The sequence below is a fragment of the Protopterus annectens genome, chromosome 17.part0 (genome assembly GCF_019279795.1).
Source record: "Protopterus annectens isolate FY-2018-M chromosome 17.part0, PAN1.0, whole genome shotgun sequence".
Lineage (NCBI taxonomy): Eukaryota > Metazoa > Chordata > Ceratodontiformes > Protopteridae > Protopterus > Protopterus annectens.
In genome coordinates, this window is record NC_056751.1 from 352,165,429 (window position 1) to 352,188,010 (window position 22,582).

The 22,582-nt window shown below is 41.6% G+C and overlaps 1 protein-coding gene across 2 annotated transcripts in view; it reads right to left on the minus strand.

Moving 5' to 3' along the window:
* TSG101 (tumor susceptibility 101) overlaps positions 1–22,582 on the minus strand; it is a 935,600-nt gene that overhangs the window by 460,041 nt on the left and 452,977 nt on the right. For both annotated transcript variants that reach the window (XM_044059389.1, XM_044059390.1), the window contains one exon: positions 6,560–6,654. In XM_044059389.1, coding sequence (XP_043915324.1) covers positions 6,560–6,654 — 95 coding nt within the window. The remainder of the gene's footprint in view (positions 1–6,559; positions 6,655–22,582) is intronic.

Consider the following 22,582-nt stretch of genomic DNA (forward strand, 5'->3'; position numbering starts at 1 on the left):
CTACAGCTGGCTAGATTAACTAAATTCTTAGATCTACAATCAGCATATAAGCTGAAAGTAAATAAACGATTAGTAGTGGGATGCATAAAGGTATCTTTCCTTGAAACAAATGAGCAGACCCTGCAATTTCTGCATGGGAATGTACCATGCCTATTAGAAGTCACCTCAATACTGCTGTTAGTGGTATAGCAGAGCTCCCTTTTCAATGAAAGGTTGTTTTTAAATGTATAACAGGGTCCATCACCTACTACAGCACTTATCTGATCATTAGAGGCCAATATTTATTTATAATATCACATACTTTATTTAAAGATGTTACTACTGTAGGCAAGGGGTAGTCTTAAACCATTCCTATTCGATCCCCCATGTGTCACCCTTGTATCAGAATCATGCGCTGCACTGTGAAAAAAATGGCTTTCCTGTTGTATCACGCAGGCCTTTGACTTGTAACATAACTCTACTTAGGTCATTTTGATTATATCTTCTCTTCATTAGCTTATTTTTCAGCTCCAAAGATGCTCTCTGATAATCTTGAACTTCAGTACGAAGCCAAGACATTCTTAAAAACTGCCCTTTGGCTATGTTATTAAAAGCATGCTTAGGGTGCATACTGGTGCGATGCAACAATGCTTTCTTTCTACAGTTTTTCCTAAATAAAAAACTATGCATCATACCATTCATCAAAGTAACCTTAGTATCTAGAAAATCAATAGAATTACTAGAAAAATTCAAAGTGAACCTAAAGCAGTCACTACTTCGTTCAAGATATTCTACAAACTGTTGCAACTGCACAGGTGTACCTCGCCACAGAACAAAGACATCATCCATGAATCTTGTGTAACCCAGCAAATGTAGAGTTATATGTTGTGAAAAGACCACCCTGCTTACCCAGTCTGCCAACACCAAGTTGGCATAACTGTTCGCGCAGGGGGTCCCCATGGCTACTCCAAGATTCTGCATATAAATGGTCTCCTTAAACATAAACAAATTGTTTTCCAAAACCAGTTCTAGCAACATGCCTAACAATTCAGTGTGCATGGAAGAATAATCAGTGTTATTTCTCAGAAAACACATCACAGAATCAATCCCAAAATCATGGGGTATTATCGTAAATAAAGTACAAATGTTCATTGTAACCAATAAAACATCAGATTGAAATCACCCAGAACTACTGCAAAAATCTCCCAGAGTGATAAAAGTGCTCAGTGTCCAAGAAAAGCTGTCGCTTTTTCCAAAGGTATCTTTAACCGACTTTCAATGAAGTTGTTTGTCTTTTCGGCTTTTCCCGGTTAGGGGTTGCCACAGCAGAACTCTGGTCCGCTAATGACTGGCAGTAGATTTTTATGGTGTCGAGTTGTCAGCCTGAAGCCCAACCTTCAGCGAAGGCACGCCCATTCACGCATGTCTTTCGAATGTCACTCGACCGCGGGGAGGACATGCAGACTCCACACAGAAGGCACTCCAGCCAAGAATCGAACAGGAGAACCTCTTGCTGTGAGGCAACAATGATACCACTGCACCACCAAATTCAGTCACCCATCCCCTCCCTGATACAACAGGATGAAAGGAAGGCTGCAACAGAGATTTATGCACCTTGGGTAGACCATGAATAATAGGAATTAATGGATTTTCAATCAACATGAAGTCATATAGGTCTTTGTTAAATACAGACGTTAGTAACAAGTCATATATGGTTTAATGCACTCTCTTTACAACTGATTCAACAGCCGACCGCAGTATAACTCTAAGTGGTAGTGTCACTTAACATATCTTGCATGCTGCTGACATAAAACGCTGAATCTAGTACAATCTCCCCTCCTTTATCAGCTGGGTGTATTGCTAGCCTGGAATCATTCCTTAGTTGTTGTAGAGCCATAACCTCATCTTTATCTAAGTTATAAAAAGTATTATTTGCTGGCAGAGAATCAAAACTTCCTTCTCACAAAGTTTATCAAAAATGTCAACCATAGGTGGCAACTGAGGATTATATAAACTGGAACACTTCAGAGGGTTAGCTACAGAGTCTTCCTCATTTGAAAATGCAAGTTTAAGTGCCACATTTCTTGCAAAAAGTTTGATATCTACAATTAAATCACTAACCTGCAAAGGATGAGCTGGCACAAAAGTTAATCGTCTATTAAGTAAACTGCTCTGCAATGCAGTAAGTTCAGCAGAGGATAAATTAAGAACTAATGCTGATACCTCTTGAGATTTTCAATTACTGGTATTTACAAAGTAGAGCCAAGAACCTAGTCATATAAACTTTAGGCAGCTTATTTATTTGTGAGGAAAAACCTTTGATGCTGAATTGCAGAACTTTTACTGATGCAGTATATTGATGACCTGCATTTATTGCATCTGTCTTAGCATCCCTTTATATTTTGTCTTTCATTTACATCACATGCTGTTAGGATGCTTTGGTTCTAACAGTGAATGCGGCTACATGCAGATGAATAAAACAAAGCACTTTATGTCCATTCATATGAAGGGAGAATACAAATGTAAAACATACCTGTATGCAGAATGAAATAGCAATTTTTATTATTTTTGAAAGTGTTAAAAGTATGGCAGTGGGAGTGCATCAGAGATTGGTGCTTGAGCTATATTTGCTTACAATATTTATGTCTGGCTTTCCAATTCAAAGTTAAACATAGGTCAGCAAATTTGCTCATGTTGTGAAAGTGGTTACTGCCGTTAATAAATTTTAGACGATCATGGGATCATAAGAGGTTACCAGGCTAATGCCCCTGGGGCTCTTACAAGCCTAGCCAAGAGTTTATCCCCCAAAAAAAGACTCCTCAGCCAGCACCTGTTGCCCCTGTGGTGGCAAAGGTGGAACCCCTGGGATAAACTTGTGGTTTCCCATCCACTCATCAAGGACAATGTGTGAGGATAGCTGTTCAGATGAATGTGACAAAAACAGTGACCTAAAAAAACATGAGAGCAAGACAAATGGAGCAGATGTCCTCAAAGTGCTTTAGAATGTGTTTTTTCCCCAAAGAAAGTTCAAACCTTAAGCTAACTACGTGTGTTTTTACTTTATTTTTAAATGATTTAGAAGCAAGGAACAATGAGCAGACCAATGTGAGAAGAGCATCCTTCTTATAGGTTCATAGGTAGGTACTAGGCTATCGGCCCAAGGGCCTACGTAAGCCTAGTCAGCAAGGTTCCACAGCTTATGCCACCCAAGAAAGTTATTTTCCTGTGCCACTGTCCAGCAGAGACACAGAAGTGACCCCCGGGGTGTATTTCCTATTTCCTATCCATTCATCAAGATTTTTCTTGAAGAGTGCTAATGAAGAACTTTGCTTGACATAGATGGGTAAGCTTGTTTCAGAGTATAGGAAGTCTCTGAGACAGGAATCTATCCCTCCAGCGTGTCCTGTTTATTGTGGTGACAAGGTTTAGGTCCCTAGAGCGTGTAGCTTGGAGGGATTGGGATTTCTTTAGGTGTAGCATGTCCAACAGCTCTGGGTTTGACATAGCTTTATATGTTAGGCAGAGATCACCTCGGAGTAGGTGATATGCTACGGAGTAAAGCTGGAGTTTTATGAGGCGGTCAGTGTAGGGCATTTGTTTGAGGCCAGTAATCCTCTTTGTGAGGTACTTCTGTGGCCTTTCCAGCTGCTGCAGATGTCTTGTGAGGTACATTCCAAAAGGGGCGTTGTACTCTATAACGGGTCTAATGAGTGATGAGTAGATGGGAACAATGACCTCTCTTTTCTTGGATGAGAACCCTTTTATGATGAGGTGTGCCACGTAGAAGGACTTCCTGACTACTGTGGCAATGTGACTATCAAAGGAGAGACTTCTGTCCACCTGGGTCCCAAGGTCTCTTATCACACATTTGGTGTTAAGTAGATTGCTGCCTATCTGGTAGTTCATGGGTATAGAGTTTTTACCAAAGGGGATGACACTGCACTTTTTGGCATTGAGCATGAGGCCATGGCTCTGACACCAGGCATCTGTCTCAGTGAGGCCCTTCTGTAGGATGTCCACATCATTTGGGGACTTAACTATGGCTCCTATTTTGCAGTCATCTGCGAACTTCATTAGCCAGAGGCTTTCTGTGTTAGCCTGTACTTCAGAGAAGTAGATAAACAGGAGAGGTCCCAGGACGGAACCCTGTGGTACTCCATTTGTCACTGCTTTGAGGTCAGATTTGGAGTCTGCAACTTTTACAGTGTGGGTTCTGTCAGTGAGCCAATTGGCAACCCATCTTGTGACATAGGGATTTATACCTAGTTTAGTGAGTTTAGCTATAATTCCAGAATCTTAAAACTAAATAAGTAACTTTTAAGGTCTTATGTTCATAGAAACAGCACTAATTAGGCTATTAATCTATAAAACGGCATCATAAAACTGTGTGTAGCCAGTTTTAAACAGTTTTGTAAGGAATATTTTGAAGAGACCTATACACTTCTTTCAGTTTTGGCTTTTAACTCTGAGGGCTAAGGTTGTGATATGCTAATGGGATTCATCTGTAATCCTGGGTTTGATTATTTCAGTTTCTGTTCACAAACCTGTTACCTCTGTGCATGTCACTTAACCAGTCGGTACTGTTAAGCTATCCCTCATCTTATCTAATAAAAATTAGTACAATAAAATATCATCCTCAAGGAATGGAGTTAAACTGAATTAGTTGTTTATTGAATAATTATTATCACAATGTGGTGGTCTCTCTCTCTTTTGGATTCTGTGTCCAATAATTTTTTTTCTCCAAATCATTTAGTCTTGCTATTTTGCCACTTTCTGTGAAACCCAAATAAAAAAAAAATGTTTGTAATTACATTGCAAATGTGTAGATTGCTATCCAGTTTATAAATCTGTAAAATTGTTCTACAGTTCAGATTTTAAAATACCGACTAGGTTTGTCATTATAAAGTGCTACATGACTTTCATGATTATATTTTGGTTGTCTGTTCTTCAGTTTGTGTTTAAAAGTTGGTATCCCACAATCCCATTGGAGTGGGTGGGGGTTACATAATTATGTATGCAAATTTTATGTTAACCAGGAAACAGATTAGTACCTATTTTTCATGGGCCTTTGCCCAGATTTTTGAGGTTTCCAGGTTGAGAGGTATGGGCTGAAGCCATGATCCAAATAACTCTTGCAGCAAGAACAATTCTAAATAAGACCTTACAATCTAGGAAGACTGCATGTTTTCTAAAATGTAAACCAAACAACAGCCCTCTTCACTTAAGGAAATAAACCTGCATTACTCTGTTTCAGTAAATTTTAAAATACAAGAACTGATAATATCAAACAATGCACAGTTTACAGTTCATGGGCACTGCCTTAAGTGTATCTGGTCAGCAAAGAAAAAATGTTGTAATCTTTCTCAATTATCCCGCACAAAGTTAAAATGGCAACATCAACTATGGTTTCAAATGTCAGTTCTCTTCCCAGCATAATTACCCTTTGTTTACCCACAACAGCCTAGTGTGGCTCATAAATAGTCTTATGTGTAAAAGTGGTCAAAGACACGTAATCCCCACCACATTTATCAATGAAATATAACAATGAAATACATGCTGTATCTAAGCTTTGTGTCATGCTAGTGGTACATTTCATTTTCTACTCCTTTACTGAGCTGCAGAGTAATGCAGACCTAATAACCTTCCAAGTAGGATTCAGTAAAATGTCACTTAAAATAAGTAACTATTCAGCTCACAGAAACAGAACTCTGTCTTCTCTTCCAGGCAAGTTTATCAAGTAATAGACCCAAAATATGAATCTTCACTGTCTGCATGGTACTACCATCGACTGGAACAGGCATGTATATTTTTACTTGAATTTATAAACTCAGTGAAATTATGCTGGGGGAGAAAAAGGAAAATGTATGGAGTTTCCCTAGGAATAGTCAAACTGCCTTAAATGTGGCTTCCTATTGAAATATAAAGACTCACAATGCCAGATTCCAAAATACAAGAGAGCAAAAATACAAGAGAAACATTGCTTTTACCGTTAAACTTTTTGGCAGGTAGACAAGCCTTCCTCCAAACTTATACATACCAACTACGAGATTGCCATACCGCAGAGAAAGAGAAAAGGCAATATTCTAAGAAATGACAATTTCGGACTTAGTATATCTAAGTGCACAATTTCAGTCATTCAGACTTCACATTACAGGACTCAGAATTGTTGAGTATCAGCATTTCAAATGGTCATCTTTAAATCTGCATATGTGACTACTGCCTTTCAGCCAATTCTCTGTAAATGTAACATAACAAAGGGAGAGGACGTTGCAGGACAGAGGGGACTCAATTTCATAACAGTGGCAAGATTAAAGGCACTTTTACGGGAGGTTGGGGCTTTGCCCTCTACTCTTAAATGCTTCTTAAAACTGACCAACTCCTGTTTCGAGTATTTTGTTTTGAATGAAGTGCGAGTCACTTGAGTTTATATCCTTTCTTTTCATTATTTCATCTTTGCAATCTGAGCTGTATGTTCTGGGGGTCAACTGCCTAAATCCCCACTGTAGAGTTCTATTGTAAAGGCATACTATTACATTGTGAAAGTGTTATCAATCTGCAATAAACATCTCTGTTTACTTACCAACAGCTGTGCTTGGTGTCTGTGATGGGTAGTGCTGAGTGCTAGTTGTTGGGGGGTACTGGCCAGTTGCTGGGAAAGGATAACCAGGGTAACTGCTAAAATGAAAAACAGATTACTTTTATTAATATCATCTCTGAAACACTCCAGACCAGCAGTACTCAATTCAAATATACTTTTGTAAACCCGTGAAAAGGGAACTTGCCAAAAGAAAACAGTAACCAGTAGGCTATGCTTAATTTTGTACTTCAGCTGTTCAACCAACTATTATGTTCTGTAGCATTCCTTTTGCACTTCCATAAATATTATTTTCATCACATTATCATTTGCAATGCCAGCTAACAGTTGTCTATACTTTACCACTCTTTTCCTAATCTTCTTATATTTCACTTTTTCAATACCACTAAACATACCCCCAACTCCTGCAACTTATACTTGTGTTATACACTACGCATTTTTTTCATCTCTATGATGCATGTGAATGTTTCAATCACATCACCCCCTCATTTTTATTACTGTGTAAGAACACACAGACTTTGCAAGATCACTTTCCTAACAATTTCTTATTTGACTCCCTTCAGATAATTTTGCCTGCCTTTCTCTGGATTGCTTGTATCTCAATATATACTTACTGATGTGAATCTTTAAGAGATTTAAAGTGAGGACATTCACATAACACAATGCTTCATTCACTTTTTTGCTCCATTACTTGAAAGGATCAGTTATCTGCACATACTTTATAAAGTTCATCTTCATGTCTGTAATGCAATTTAATCCTTGCTCAACACGCAGAAGGTTACAGAACCCAGTAGTTAAATCATCATACAGTTTTAATGAAACTAGGCTACATTGGCCATGGTAGAATTTCTGGCACCACGTCACATTCCTGTTTATAAGTCAGTCAAAAGACTGGATTAATGTTTTCTTAACAAACTAATTTCACCTGGATAGTAAGATACAGATAGTGAACAGGTTTTTAGTCCCTTTAGTTTTCTAAACAGGTCAGGTTTTCCTTCAACTACAGGAGAAGTTGTGGACAATAATTAAGAGGTCTAATAAAGTCCAACAAGGCCAATTATGAGATCAGGATAGCCTTGCAATATAAGGACAATCAAACGGCCTTCTTCAGCTATGTCAAGAACCTTAAAGGTAATACTCAGCAGTGTGCAGAACTGGTGAAAAATGGCACAACCTTCCCTGACCAGGGCGACATAGCAAATCTAGTGGCTGATAAATCTAAAAATAGCTTCACGTCCCAATCTATTCCCCTACCTACCAACAGGGAGCAGGTCTTGGAGGTGCTAAGGCCAAAAACATTGCTTCAGTGGGCCCTGACAATATCCCTGGTTGCCTCCTAAATAGCCTAAAACATAACTTAGCAGGACCACTTGAGGCAGTCGTACAGCCTCAAAACAAGTTACATACCAGGTGACTGGAGGGCCGCAACAGTCATCCCTCTTCATAAGGGTTGACTATCAACTGACACTGGGAACTACAGAACCATTAGTCTAACAAGTCTAATATGCAAAGCCATGGAACGAATTACTATGGAAATGATAAACATGGACAGTGACAACCCACAGACACTGGCCCCCATTTCACTTTGGTTTTATAAAGGGAAGGTCTTTTCTACTTAACTTGACAGACTTCAAGAGGGTCACCATGGCTATGAATGAGGGAAAAATGGTGCATGCCACCAATATTGACCTGGTCAAGGTGTTCAACAAAACACCCCACTCAGGTACTGTTGACAAACTCTCAGAACTAGGGATAAATCCATACATAACTCACTGGACTTTCAACTGTCTCACAGATCAGACCCAAGACTCAGAATCAGTGAGACCACCTCCACCAAGAGACGGGTCACCAGCAGAGTATCCCAGGAGTCCATGTTGGGCCTGCTCCTGTTTGGCAACTACTTTTGGGAAGTCAAGGGTAAAGTGAAAGGCCTCTTGTTCACCAAGTTTTCAGATGACTGTAAATTGGGAGCTATCACCAACATCCTACAAGAGGATCAAGCACAAATGGTGCAAAAGCCATGGATTAAAACTCACTGAAAAGAAATGCATTATAGTGTCCTTTGGTAAAGCATCCACTCAAACTAATAACTTAATTGATAAAACACCCCTAAGAGTTGACCTGATAGGGATCTGGGAACATATATAGGCAGTAATCTGGTATTCGATCAACATTTGATACCAGCCAATCAAAAATTGCAAAGCGGAGACACTTCCAATGCGGAACAGTGGGTCCGCTAACTTCAACTGGGAGAGGCAACTCAGGACTTGGGATTGGCCTGCTGAACTCAGGACAGTCCTGCTCAAATAGGGATGTTTGGCAACCCTGTACCCAACTCATAAGCAAGGAAATGTAATCCAGGTCCAAGGAAGTAATAGCACCATTCTAGTCAGCCCTTATCAGACCCATCATTGAGTACAATGCCCCATTTGGCATGCACCTAACCAGGCACTTGCAACAGTTGGAATACCCTCAAAGGTTTCTCACCAGGAGAATCCAGGGTATGAATACCCTGACCTACACGGATGATCTAAAGCTCCACATATGCAGAGGCCCTTAACTGTAACCTGCCCAAGCAACAAAGACCTCTGAAGCTGAAACGCAAACAAACACCAATCACAACTGTGTCACATAGTTCACAACACCAGTGTGCCACCCAGCAACAGCCCCTAAGGCAAGACAATGTACCTAACACTTTAGTCATAGGTGACTCTATAGTCCGGCACACTGATGTCCCTCTCACCAGGTTGAATAAGGAGAAAATTACAGTCAGCTGCCTGTCGGGTGCCAGGATCTGCCACATAACGCATGCACTCAAGTCACTCCACAACAAGTACAAATATGACTCTGTCATTGTCCATGTTGGAGTGAATGACTTGAGATGTACCTCCCTGGACTACATGAAAAGAGACATGGAAGAGCTCTTGGATCATGTGGCCCAGGCAGGTATGACCCTAGCCCTGAGTAGCATCCTGCCTTCGCCCAGAATGATACCACAATATAAGGATAAAATGACTGACTTCAACAATTGGCTAAGCTTATGGTGTCATTCAAAGGGGATCCAGTATCTGTCTGCCTGGGATGACATGATTGACAGACCACGATGCTTTGCCAGAGATGGTCTGCACCTGTCGCCCCTGGGATTCAGGTTACTGGCTAAGGCTCTTGACACCCCTATAGTCCCTTTTTTAGGCAAACTTCAAAGGACAAAACCACCACCGTAACAGGTACAAGCATGCAAAATCTGAAGGTAATGCTACTCAATGCTAGAAGTCTAAACCTCAAAATGCACTCTCTCGAGGCACTCCTAAAAATGCAGAACATCGATATCTGTGCAGTAACTGAGACCTGGTTCAAGGCTCCAGAGAGCACCCCTGCAATACCAGGCTACAACTCTTACCACACTTTTCGGCCACCAAACCAGGACCGAAACACTAAAGGTGGAGGAGTGTCAATATTCACCAAGGATATTCACACCACCAGGCTAGTTGGCCAACACAATGTGTCTGAAATTCTCCAAGTGCAACTAACACTAGGTAAGACTGCAATCCAAATTGTAGCTTGCTACAGATCCGCCACCATACCCCAAGATTCTCACTACACCTTTCTAAACATACTGGAAAATATTAAGATAGAACCAAACACCCTAATACTGGGTGATTTTAACTATCCTGCCATTAACTGGGAAAACTACTCATGTCCCAACACCTTTGCTAGCGGTTTTGGAATTCATAAATTCCAACGCCCTGGATCAACTAATCCATAGTCCCACCAGGGCTCCAATATCCTAGACCTGGTCATTACCAACATGGGAAATCAATGCTCCATACCTATGGTCACCCCTCGTTAGTCAGGTCTGACCATAAGCTAATCACCCTTAACATCCACATCCCACCCCACCCCCAGTAAAGAAACCACCATAAAAACTTCTCCAAAGCCAACTTCATGCTACTCAAGTCAGAAGTGACAAACTTCATGACACCCATGCAGACGGAACTGAAAGTTCAACTGCTGAATCCTACACTAAGGCACTGTCTGAGCACATCCACTCATGCATGAATCGTGCCATCCCAAATAGAACCAAAATGCTCTCATCCAAAAAAGGAAGCCAATCTGGTGGTCCCCTGCCATAAACAAACTTTACAACAAAAGGAATAAACTTTTGCAGAAAAGAGGAAAATCCCAGGATGCAAAAAACTCCCTTACTAGCCTCAGTAAGAAACTGAGATGCCTCATAAAATCCTCCAAAGCTAGTTACAAAAATAAAATTGCTAAAGATTCCAAAGACAACCACAAAGCATTCTATAACTATGTCAAGAATCTAAATGGCAAAGTTCAGATCTGCTCTGAGCTAAAACAGAATGGCATTAAATATACTGATCCGAAGGATATTGCCAATATCCTGGCAGATCGATTCAGTGCCAACTTCACCCCCCTCTCACCCCCTAAATGGCCCATCTCAATACCAGAAGATTGCCAAATTCCAGTAATAACGGCCACACAGGTACAAAATGCACTCTGTAAAGCCAAGAATACAGCATCCATGGGACCAGATGACATCCCGGGCTGTGTACTACATGAACTACAATATGAACTGGCACCTCACCTAAGTGTCATGTTTAATCATAGCCTCACCTCAGGTTTCGTGCCCACTGAGTGGCGCAGAGCTACAGTTATCCCAATCCACAAGGGGGGATCCACCTTGGATCCCGGAAACGACCGTCCCATCAGTCTGACAAGCCTTATCTGCAAGGCCATGGAGCGTATTATCATGGAACTTATAAACAAAGACATTGGCAACCTTCAAACACTGGACCCCACCCAGTTTGGCTTTGTGAAGGGCCAATCTTGTCTCCTGAACCTGATTGACTTCTTTGAATCAGTCTCCAGAGCCATGGACAAGGGTAAGGTGGTCCACACAGCCTATCTAGACCTTGCCAAGGCCTTTGACACCATCCCCCACTCTGGAATCATAGATAAACTTACTAAGTTGGGCATTAATCCCTATGTCACCCAATGGGTTGCTAAATGACTTACTGAAAGAACCCACACTGTAAAAGTAGCCGACTCCAAATCCAGCTCCAGACAAGTGACAAGTGGAGTACCTCAGGGTTCAGTCCTGGGGCCGCTCTTGTTTGACATCCACTTCTCTGAAGTACAGGTCAACACTAAGGGACTCTGGCTAACAAAGTTTGCAGATGACTGCAAACTGGGAGCCATTATTGATTCCCCAAATTATGTGGATACTCTACAAAAGGGCCTTACAGAAACAGATGCTTGGTGCCAGAGCCATGGGCTCAAGCTCAATGCCAAGAAATGTATTGTTATCCCCTTTGGGAAAAAACATGTATCCATGAATTACCATATAGGTGGCAGTACACTAAACACAGAAAGTGTGATAAGAGACTTAGGGACACAGGTGGACAGTGGTCTCACCTTCGATAACCACATCGCCACAACAGTCAGGAAATCCTTCTATGTGGCACACCTCATCACGAAGGGCTTTTCATTCAGAAAAAAGGAGGTCATTGTCCCACTGTACTCATCCCTCATTAGACCCATTATAGAATACAGCGCCCCATTTGGTATGTACCTCTCAAGACATCTGAAACAACTGGAAAGGCCTCAGAAATACCTCACTAAAAGAATCACAGGCCTAAAGCAAATGCCCTACGCTGACCGCTTTAAAAAACTCCAGCTAAACTCTGTCGCATATCGTCTACTCAGAGGCGATCTCTGCTTAACATACAAGGCCATGTCAAACCTAGAGCTGTTGGACATGCTACACTTAAAGAAATCCCAATCCCTCAGAGCTACACGCTCCAGGGATCTAAACCTTGTCATCACAATAAATAAAAGATGCTGGAGGGATAGGTTTCTGACCCAGAGACTCCCCAGACTCTGAAATAGATTGCCCATACATGTCAAGTAGAGTGCCTCTTTGGACCTCTTCAAGAGGAACCTTGACGATTGGATGGGAGAAAGTAAATTCACCCCAGGGATCACGTCAGTCGCCCTGCTAGACAGGGGTCCAGGAAAGTAAATAATGTGGGAAGAAATAGCCAGGGAATTGTTATGGCTAGGCTTGTATAGGCCCTAGGGCTGATAGCCTAGTACCATCCTATGAACCTATCTCCATACTCAGTCTCCTACAGGTTACTGACAGGTGATCTATGCCTAGCATATAAGGCATCCTCAGATCCAGCTCTGATGGATCTCTTGCATAACTGCAAAACAAATGGCACCAGAAACACTAGATCCAAGGACCTGAACTTTGTCTGCGACATAAACAGAACCTGGTGGAAGGGACAGATATGTCTCTCAAAGGATCTCCACTGTCACTTTCGCATCTAGGACATGAAGAAAAGAGTATGCGTGGGTTCTTTTTAAGCAGCTTTATTATATACAAACACATTACTATGGAGACTTACTAGTTCAGCTTAAGTAACTTGTATACAAATGAATGACTATGGTTCCTTCTTCAAAATGGCACTATGGAATGCACGTGTCAGGAATATACATATATATATATATATATATATATATATATATATATATTATGCGTGCACATACAGCCTCACATGCTTTTTAAAGATATAGCATGCACACTCCTATGCTATGATCTACATCCTCCCTCTTTGAGAATTACAGTAACTGTTATAAGATTATTCAACATGCAGAAATCACAGAAAATCCATATTCATGCATTATATAATACTAGATATGCATGTAAATACAATCAAGTCCATGTTGCTGCGTATTTCACACTTGGTTTAGATATTCGGCCATAATGTGTGACATAAAACTGGGGATCAGAGTTGGCAATTGGGGCAGTTTCTATAAAAGGACTGACATGTGGAATGTTTGAATCATTTACTGGTATGGAATCAGAATTTTGAACACATTCTGGTCTGGAAACGGTACCTGATTTACCCTTTCATTTAGAGTCTGCATCACAGAAACAATGATCTCGGCTCAGCACAAATGCCTGTAATCTGTCCTATTCAATCAAAACCTTTTGTTTTCCAAATTTGTACCATTTCTCCCTGCCTTGACGGACGAAGTAATCTCCTCGATCTGTCGTAGCTAGTTTTCTGGATATTACGCTTCTTAAACAATTCAGCCTTAATAGTTTTATCGTTCTTGGATTTAGGCTGCAAAAAATGGCCGAAATAAATAGAGTAGTTCTAGTTTGTCTGGAAAGTAGTCTGAGTAGGTGAGTCAAGAATATCATCACGGGGTATGTTTCTGAGATTAAGTAGATTCAGGAATACATCAGTATTATCACACTTTGACCTTTTGAGTAATTGCTTTGCACTTTGCACTGCACGTTTAGCTAGACCATTGGACTGAGGACATTCAGGACTACTAGTAATATGTACAAAGTCCCATTCTTTTGCAAATTTCTGAAACAACTGGCTAGTGAATTGAGTACCATTGTCAGAAAAAAGTTTGTGTGGACTACCATGAACTGAGGAAATGACATTTCAACTTAGTAATAACAGCAGTGGATGCTAGGTTAGGTAGTAGATCAGTCTCAAACCAATCTGAATAAGAGTCAAGTAGTGTTGGTTATTCCACTCAAAGATATCAGTTGCTACAGTAGACCAAGGTAGTTCAGGAACTGGACTTAGCTGAAGTGGTTCGCTTTGCAAATGCAATGTAGTACTATTGCATACTGAACAAGAAAGAACTCTACCAATGTCTTTCGGTAATAAAGACCAAAATACTAATTCTCTTGCTCTTCTCTTACCAAACAGAGCACCGAAAGTAGTTACAAATGAGGATTTGCGATCAAGCATCACTTGCCAAAATGATCCTGGGTGACCATGATGCAAAATCTGGATATATTCTTGTTGTAAAGAAGGAGGAACAACAATTTTAGGACCTTTGAAAATAATGCCATCTTCAATCAACAATTCATCTCTGTAAAGAAAATACGTTTGTACTTCAGGTGGTACACCAGATTGCTCTGACGGCCATCTGACATTAATATAGTGATTGAGCTTCTGTAAAATTGGATCACTCTGAGTATGATTTCTTAACTCATCAAATATAGTGGTGGAAAAAATGATGCACTGACATCACATCAAAGTTAAAAGTCTCTGTGTCAAGCTCTTCTATTTCTAGGTGATATGGGTAAGGTATCAGCCAGATAAAGCAATTTGCCTTTTGTGTAGACCATTTTGAAACTGTACTTTTGCAATTTGGGCATTATTCTTTGTAATCTCACTGGTGCGGAATGCATAGACTTCTTTAGAATAGTAACTAGAAGTTGATTGTCAGTTTCAATCTAAATAGCTCAACCATAAATATAATCATAAAACTTGGAACATGCAAATACTATTGCCAAAAGCTCCTTCTCAATCTGAGCATACTGCATGTCAGTTTGGGTTAGTGATCTAGATGCATAGGCTACTGGTCTGCCCTCTTGACGTATGACTGTATCAAGACCAAATTTTGAAGCATCACAGGAAAGAGTAAAGTACAGTTGTGTACCTACCATAAATGTATGTTGCAGTCATTACACTTGGGTTATCCTGCTGGCAGGCTACCCGCAGTTGGCCTGAATTCCAAAGCCCTGGTCCGGCGTCAGTTGCTGTCGCCTCTTCCCCTGACGTCAGTGTGCCAGGGATATAAAAGATGCAGCCGACGCCATTTTCTTCAGTTTTTCTTGCCCCAGATGTCAGGTGCCCTCCAAAAGGGTAGGCTAAAAATTCTGCTAATAAAAAAGCATGCAGTAACATAAACATTACCTTCATCTACAAGCAAATACACCACATAGGTTGTATAGAATAGAGAAGTACAGATAAGTCCCAGCAATGAAAGGGGGATGGTGGGAGGGTAACCTGGACTGCAACAGTGAATACACTTGAACATCTACATTTATGGTAGGTACACAACTGTATGATGTTCATCGTGTTTCACTGTTGCAGTCATTACACTTGGGTTGAATCCCGAAGCTGAGGTTGGGTGGCTGGGCCTAGACAGAATTAGGAGTGGCTATGAGGCCCTGCAAAACTGCAGTGGTAAAGCCTGCTCTGGACTTAGAGTAAAGAGGTAAGTGGTAGTGCTTTGTAAAAGTGTGCACTGAAGTCCAATTTGCAGCCTCCAAAATATCCTTGGTTGGTACTCCTCTGAGGAAGGCTGCTGAAGTGGCTGCTGCTCTGGTTGAATGTGGCCTAATGCCCTTAGGCACTGATTTGCCATGTTGTGAATAGCAGAAACAAATGCAGTGGCCTATCCATTTTGAAACAGTCTGCTTTGAAATAGCCATTCCTTGCGATCCTGCAGCATATGCCACTAAAAGTTGCTCAGTCTTTCTGAAAGCTTTAGTTTTGTCCAAGTAGAAGCGTAACTGTCTGTGTATGTCCAAAGAATGCAGAAGTCTCTCTCCTTTATTCTGTGGGCTTGGATAAAAGGTAGGCAAATGAATGGTTTGGTTAAGAGCCACACCTTAGGCATAAATGTTTGGTTTGTCCTTAGAGAAACCCTGTCTGGATGGAAAATAATAAAAGGTTCCATAGCCATTAATGCCTGTAACTCTGAGACTCTTCTTGCTGAAGTTATTGCTAGGAGCAGAGCTGTTTTCCATGATAAGAATTTAATCTCAGCTGTATTGGCTGGCTCAAAAGGAGGCATTGTGAGCTTTTCCAAGACAAAATTGAGGTCCCATGCAGGTAATGGTGCTCTCCTTGGAGGGCTTATGATTTTGGCCCCTCTGAGGTACTGTCTTAGCAGTGGATGTGAAAAAATAGGTGGGTCCGTATTGTAATGAGCTGAAATGGCAGAGGCATGGATCTTAATTCATGAGAAGGATAGGCCTTTGTCCAGCATCTCAGTTAGGTATTGTAAAATTTGTGGGATATTTGGTACAAGCGTGTCAATTCCTTGTGCCTGGTTCCAAGCACAGAATCTCTTCCATTTTTCTGCATAAGATTTTCTGGTGCTGGGCCTCCTGGCCTCCAAAATAACATCCATAACTGCTTTAGAGAGAGGTGTGCTCTGAATGGTTACATTATCTGCCATGCAGCCAGATTTAGGGTTCTGAGTTGGCTGTGCAGGATCTGATTGTTGTGTTGGGTCAGTAAATGAGGAATTTGAGGTAATGTCCAGGCTAGGCCTTGAGACAAGTTCTTTAGGATTGGGTACCAGTACTGGTGTGGCCAGTCCGGGGCAATCAGTATAATTTTTGGCTTCTCTTGTCTGACCTTTAGGAGTACATTGGGGAAGAGAGGCAGTGGAGGAAAGGCATATACTGTAAGGGTTTTCCTGCTGAATGACAGAGCATCCACTTTCCATGCTTGTTTGTGATAAGTCCTTGTGCAGAATCTCTGTAGTTGGCAGTTGTGAGGGGAGGCAAATAGATCTATGTCTGGGCATCCCCATTTCCTTGTTATCATGTTCAAGATTTGTGGATCTAGTTTCCACTCGTGAGGACCCATGAGGTTTCTGCTTAGTTCGTCTGCCAGAATATTTGTCTTTCTTGGCAGGAATTGTGCTTGCAGGTGTACTTGATAAGTCAATGCTGTGCTCCACAAAATCATGGCTTGTCTGCAGAGGGGCTAAGAATGTGTGCCTCCCTGCTTGTTTATGTACCACATGACCGTAGTATTGTCAGCCTTTATCAGCAATTGTCCTGGATGAAATAGATCCTTGTCAGGGCATTCTGTACAGCTAGCATATCTTTTTGATTGATATGAGGATGCATTTGGCTTGCGGGCCATGTGTCCTGAATACATTTTCCTGCTATGTGGGCCCCCCAGGCATAATCTGATGCATCTGTTGTTAGTGTCTGATGGCTGTGGGTAAAGTGAATGGCTGTCGCTTGTTGTGGTGACAGACCTGTGCCCACCATCGAAACTCCTGTTGCAGGCTGGGAATGAGGGTAATTAATGTTTCCAGGCTGTGGCAATGTTGAGTCCAAACACTTTTTAGATACCATTGTAGCTTCCTCATATGCAGTCTTGCATATGGAATTAGAAGAATGCAGGATGCCATGAAGCCCAAAGCCTGCAGAATGTTTCTTGCAGATAACTAGGTCTTTGTTGCCATCTTTTCGAAGTAAGAAGTCAGTTGCCTTTGTTTGTCTGGCGTGAGATAAGCCATCTGGGCAGTTGTATATAAGCTTGCACCCAGGAAAATTATCTCTTGAGAGGGTACTAGTTTTGATTTCTTTTCGTTTACTGTGTACCCTGGGCAAATTAGTAATCTTTTTACAAACGCCAGACGCTTCAGTAGAATGTCTTTGTTCTCTGCTTGAATAAGGCAGTCGTCCAAGTAGGGATATATTTGAATTCCTCTTTGTCTGCAAAATGCAATTACTGGTGCCAGGCATTTTGTGAAGACCCTGGGCACAGTAGATAAGCCAAAGGGCAGTGCAGAGAATTGGTAGTGCATCGAGCCAGCTATGAATCTGAGGTATCTTCTGCAAGATTGTCTGATTGGGACATGCAGGTATGCCTCTTTGAGGTCCAAAGTTACAAGCCAAGCCTTCTTGCCCAGCATGGGCAGAAGCTGCTGCAGAGTCAACATTTTGAATTTTGGAATGTCCAGAAAAGTGTTTAGAATAGACAGTTCCAGTAATGGTCTCCAGGCTTTGTCCTTTCTGGGTACCAAGAAAAGTCTTGAGTAAAATCCTTGTCCCTGCTCTTGCTGTGGTACTCACTGAATAGCCCTCACATCCATGAGAGATGAAACTTGCTTTTGTGCCTCTGCCCATTGATTGTGTGGCAGGTCTGGCATACCTTTTGCCCTTGGAAGGGTGTGAAAGTGGAACCTTTAACCCTGAGAGACTATATTCAAGACCCATTTGTCCTGGGTGATCATGTGCCAATTTTGTGAAAAATGTGCTAGCTTTCCCCCTAAGGGTGCTGCCAAAAGATAAGTGCTTGGCATTGGCAGAGGGAAGTCATTGGGACTGTTTCCTATATGGATGTGATTTGTCTTCTCTGCTTTTGGAGGTAGGAGCTCCTCATTGTTTAGGCCTGTATGAACCTTGGGGCTGGGATCTGCCTCTAGGGCATCTGTATCTACCTCTTTGTGGCCTGTCTGACACTGGAAAAGACCAATTCTTAGTAGGCCAGTTCCTGCTAAATCTGGGTGGCTGTACCTGTAAGAAATCCTTTACTGTCTGCATGGATTTCGCTTTATCCTCCATTTTCTTCAAAACCTCCTCTGCCTTAACACCAAACAAAGTATCATGCTGTAATGGAGCATCCAATAATTTTGCTTTAACATGATCAGGCAGATTCTGTTCCTTTAACCAAGCATACCTTCTAATGACAGAACCTGTAACAGCGGTCCAAGAGGTCTCCAGTGAATCAAAACCACATTGCAACGTATGTTTTCCCCACTTGTTCAGTTGCATGCAATAAATCCTGCATTTCCTTGTTTTCAGAATTTGTCAACATTTTCTGTTTTAGTAGTGACATTAAGTATTGCTGATATTTAAGCATATGAAACTGACAATTTTAAGCCCTCACAGCCAAGGTAGCAGAAGTGTAAACCTTTTTCCCCCATCTGTCCAGTGCCCTAGAATCCCTATCAGAGGGGACAGAGTTTTTTGCAGTGGAAGCCTTGACCCCTTTGGGACCCTGAGATGTAGTTTCTGGGTCAGCAGCAGGGTTTTTATATAGAAATGTATGAGAATCTGGAACCCTGTAGTATCTGTCTGGCTTAACAGGTGCAGGGGGTAAAGAGTCAGGACACAGGCCGGACTCTGAAAATACATAATCTACAATGTCTACAACAGGTGGAATAGCAAGAGGTCTGTGCTGAGGCAGTAAAAGAAAGTCTCTGAGCCTTTTCTTAGATTCTGAGTAATCTTGGCTCTCCCAGTGAAAATGCTCCCTCGTGGTATGCAGGGTTTCCCCAAAAGAATAATCCTCAGGAGGAGAGGCTCAAGGAATAGATTCTTTAGCATCAGAATCCTCATAGGGAGGAAGAGAGTATCCCTGTTCTGAAGAGGAGTCAGAGGAAATGGAAACCTGATCAGAAGAATCATATTCTGTGTCTTGCCTAGGCCTCTTATCAGGAGGGGGATGGGAACCCATGATCAAAGTAATTAGGTCTTCGGCCATTTTAAGCATCTGTTTCTTTGGCATGGAAGTCTGTCCAGGAGAATGCTGTACTTGTTTCTTTGTCTTTACAGTTGTTTTAGTCTTTGCTTTGGAAGCTGAAGTTGGCTTGACATATAATTGTGTAGGTCTGAAAACACCCTCAGAAGCCGATGCCTGCTCAGCGGCTCCAGACCCATCTGAGGGAATAGTTTCCATGTGTCCAATACCTTGAGTAACCAGAGGTCTAGTTGTCTCCACGTGGGAGTCGGAAGCGGCCTGTGGCTCTGAGGTAGCGGGCGTCAGGGGCTGCGAAAGCGCCTCACTGAGAACTGGTGAACCGGTGACTGGCCTAGCGGAGGCCTCATCATCGGTTTTATACCTGGGATGCCTGTCCTTTTCCTTTTCCTTGCACTTTTTATAAACTCCGGTCGTCAGCTGTTCCAATGGCATTATATAGTTAAACCTTTGGCCAAAGTAATGAAAATCAAAATCGTACCAACGCTTAATAGTGCATTGGTTAAATCTAGCACAAAACTGACAGCTAGCAACGTCGTGGTCAGGACCTAGGCAAGGAATACAGTAAGAATGAAAATCTTTATGAGGTATTTGCTTTTTCTGACATTGGTCTGGAGCAAGAAAACGGTTTCCCCAACGAGGTACTTAGCTTTATTGAAGACTTCGGATCTGAAATTCGATTTCGAAAATCTCAGGAGTCGGCCGACCGGCACTTGCGAACTGTTTTTGCTTCGGGCACTGCGCGGCAAGAAAGACTGGAGAAAATGGCATCAGCTGCATCTTTAATACCCCTGGCGCACTGACTTCAGGGAAGAGGCGACAGCAACCGACGCCGGACCAGGACTTTGGAATTCAGGCCGACTGTGGGTAGCCTGCCAGCAGGATAACCCAAGTGTAATGACTGCAACAGTGAAACACGATGAACATCTGGTTTTTCACACCATAGTATCTTAACATAGATGGGGTGCCAATTTCCTGCTTGAGGTCTTCAAATGCCTTCTGGTGCTGTTCCAACCATGAACATACAACATTTTTGCGAGTTAGCTCTCTTAAAGGTGCTGTCAACTCATTGAAGCCTGGTATAAATTTGCCTAAATAGTTGATCATGCCCAGAAAATGCTGTAAAGCTTGTACATTATTTGGTGATGAGATTTCAAGAATAGTTGCTTGCTTGGTCGGGTCAGGTCTCAAGCCTGTACTCGTAAACAAATGACCTACGTATGTAATTTCTGGAAGTCTGAATTTGCATTTCAGAGGACTGAGCTTCAAACGTTTACTTCATGTGCTCTATCTAGAAATTTTTCTTGAGGTTTCTGTCATGCTCTGCTTCACCACTGCCTCCAACCAATAGATCATCTACTACTATGGCACAGGGATAACCTGAAAAAAATTTGCTCCACTGCATGCTGAAAAACTTCACTTGCAGAATTTATTCTAAATGGCATCCTTAGGAATCTGTATCTGCCAAACAAAATATCAAAAGTAGTTAGACATGAGGATTTGCGATCAAGCATCACTTGCCAATACGAACTCTTTGTATCCAAAACAGAAAATACAGTGGCATTCGGCATTACGGCTGCAACTTCTTTGACTGTGCACAGTGGATGATACAGTCTTTTTAATGCTTTGTTCAGATCCCTTGGGTCAATGAATATTCTGATTTCGTCTGAGCCTTTTTTGTGCGCAGCTACCATGGATAACACCCATTCACAGTTGGTTCTGTGACTGGACACCTTGCTGTACCATTTTATCTGAGCCTTCACTTTATCTTGCATAGCTATTGGAACTCTTCTTGCTGGTCTGACTACCAGAGTGACCACTGGATCTAACTTCATGGAATACACAACCGAAAGTTTGCCTAACTTGTCAATGAAAACGTCAGCATACTCTGAGAAAATGGCTTCAGAGAAATTAGAACTCGGAACTGCATTTACATGATGAAGTTCTTTAGCAAAAGACAGCAGATTCATTCTCAAACTATCTTTGATGCCCAATAAAGATTGCACTGGTCTTCCGACTACCTAGAATAACAAGTTGTAACAGTTCTCGGCCAAATAACATGAAAGCATCACTGAACCTTGGGTTTGAATTTCTTCACCTCCATAAGCAACAAGTCTCGCGCTACTGGTTACACAGAGTTTCTTGCTAGCTCTTACTCTAGCGAATGTGGCTGCTAATATAACATTACACTTTGAATCAGTGTCTACTTTTAGCTCTGTGGATCTCCCATTAATCCGGAAAGACAAAGTACTTCAATTCTTGTTAATGAGTTCACTGCGTCATCTCTTTCACCAAGCACTGATACACCCGCTACATAGAAAACTTACTGCTTCGACTCTGCTTGATCAACTTGGTTTCTCGTGCGACTTTTCTTTACAACTATGTGAGGCTTACTTGATTTGCATAACTTTTGGAAATGGTTCCATTTATTACATTTGTGATATAGCTGACCATTTGCTAAACACTTCTTTTTTTTTTTAGACTCATGATTCGCACCACAATTGTGACAGTTAACAATAAAGCTAGATTTGGGTTTTGCTGGTGTTTGCACCATTTTTAGAACTTTCTGGAAAGCCTTGTGCCTTCTTTGGAAACCCTGTAGCTGCCACATGCTTAGGCGCTCTTGTTTGCCATGTGTTACATACTATCTACATGTGCTCTGCAGCCAACTGAAACCATGCTTTTGTCACCCACAAGCATACTTGTATGTTTTTTCTGTCACCTCATGGATTTGACAAATCTCTATGGCTTTCCTCAACATTAAATCACTGTCACAAAGCAAAATCTTTGTCACAGCAGCACTGTTAATACCACAGACAAGCCTGTCCTTTATCAGCTCATCCTTTAAGTCATCAAACTGACACGTTTTAGCTCTGTTTCTCAAGTCAGTTATATAAGCTGCAAATATTTTCCCTGGTTTCTGATCTCTCAT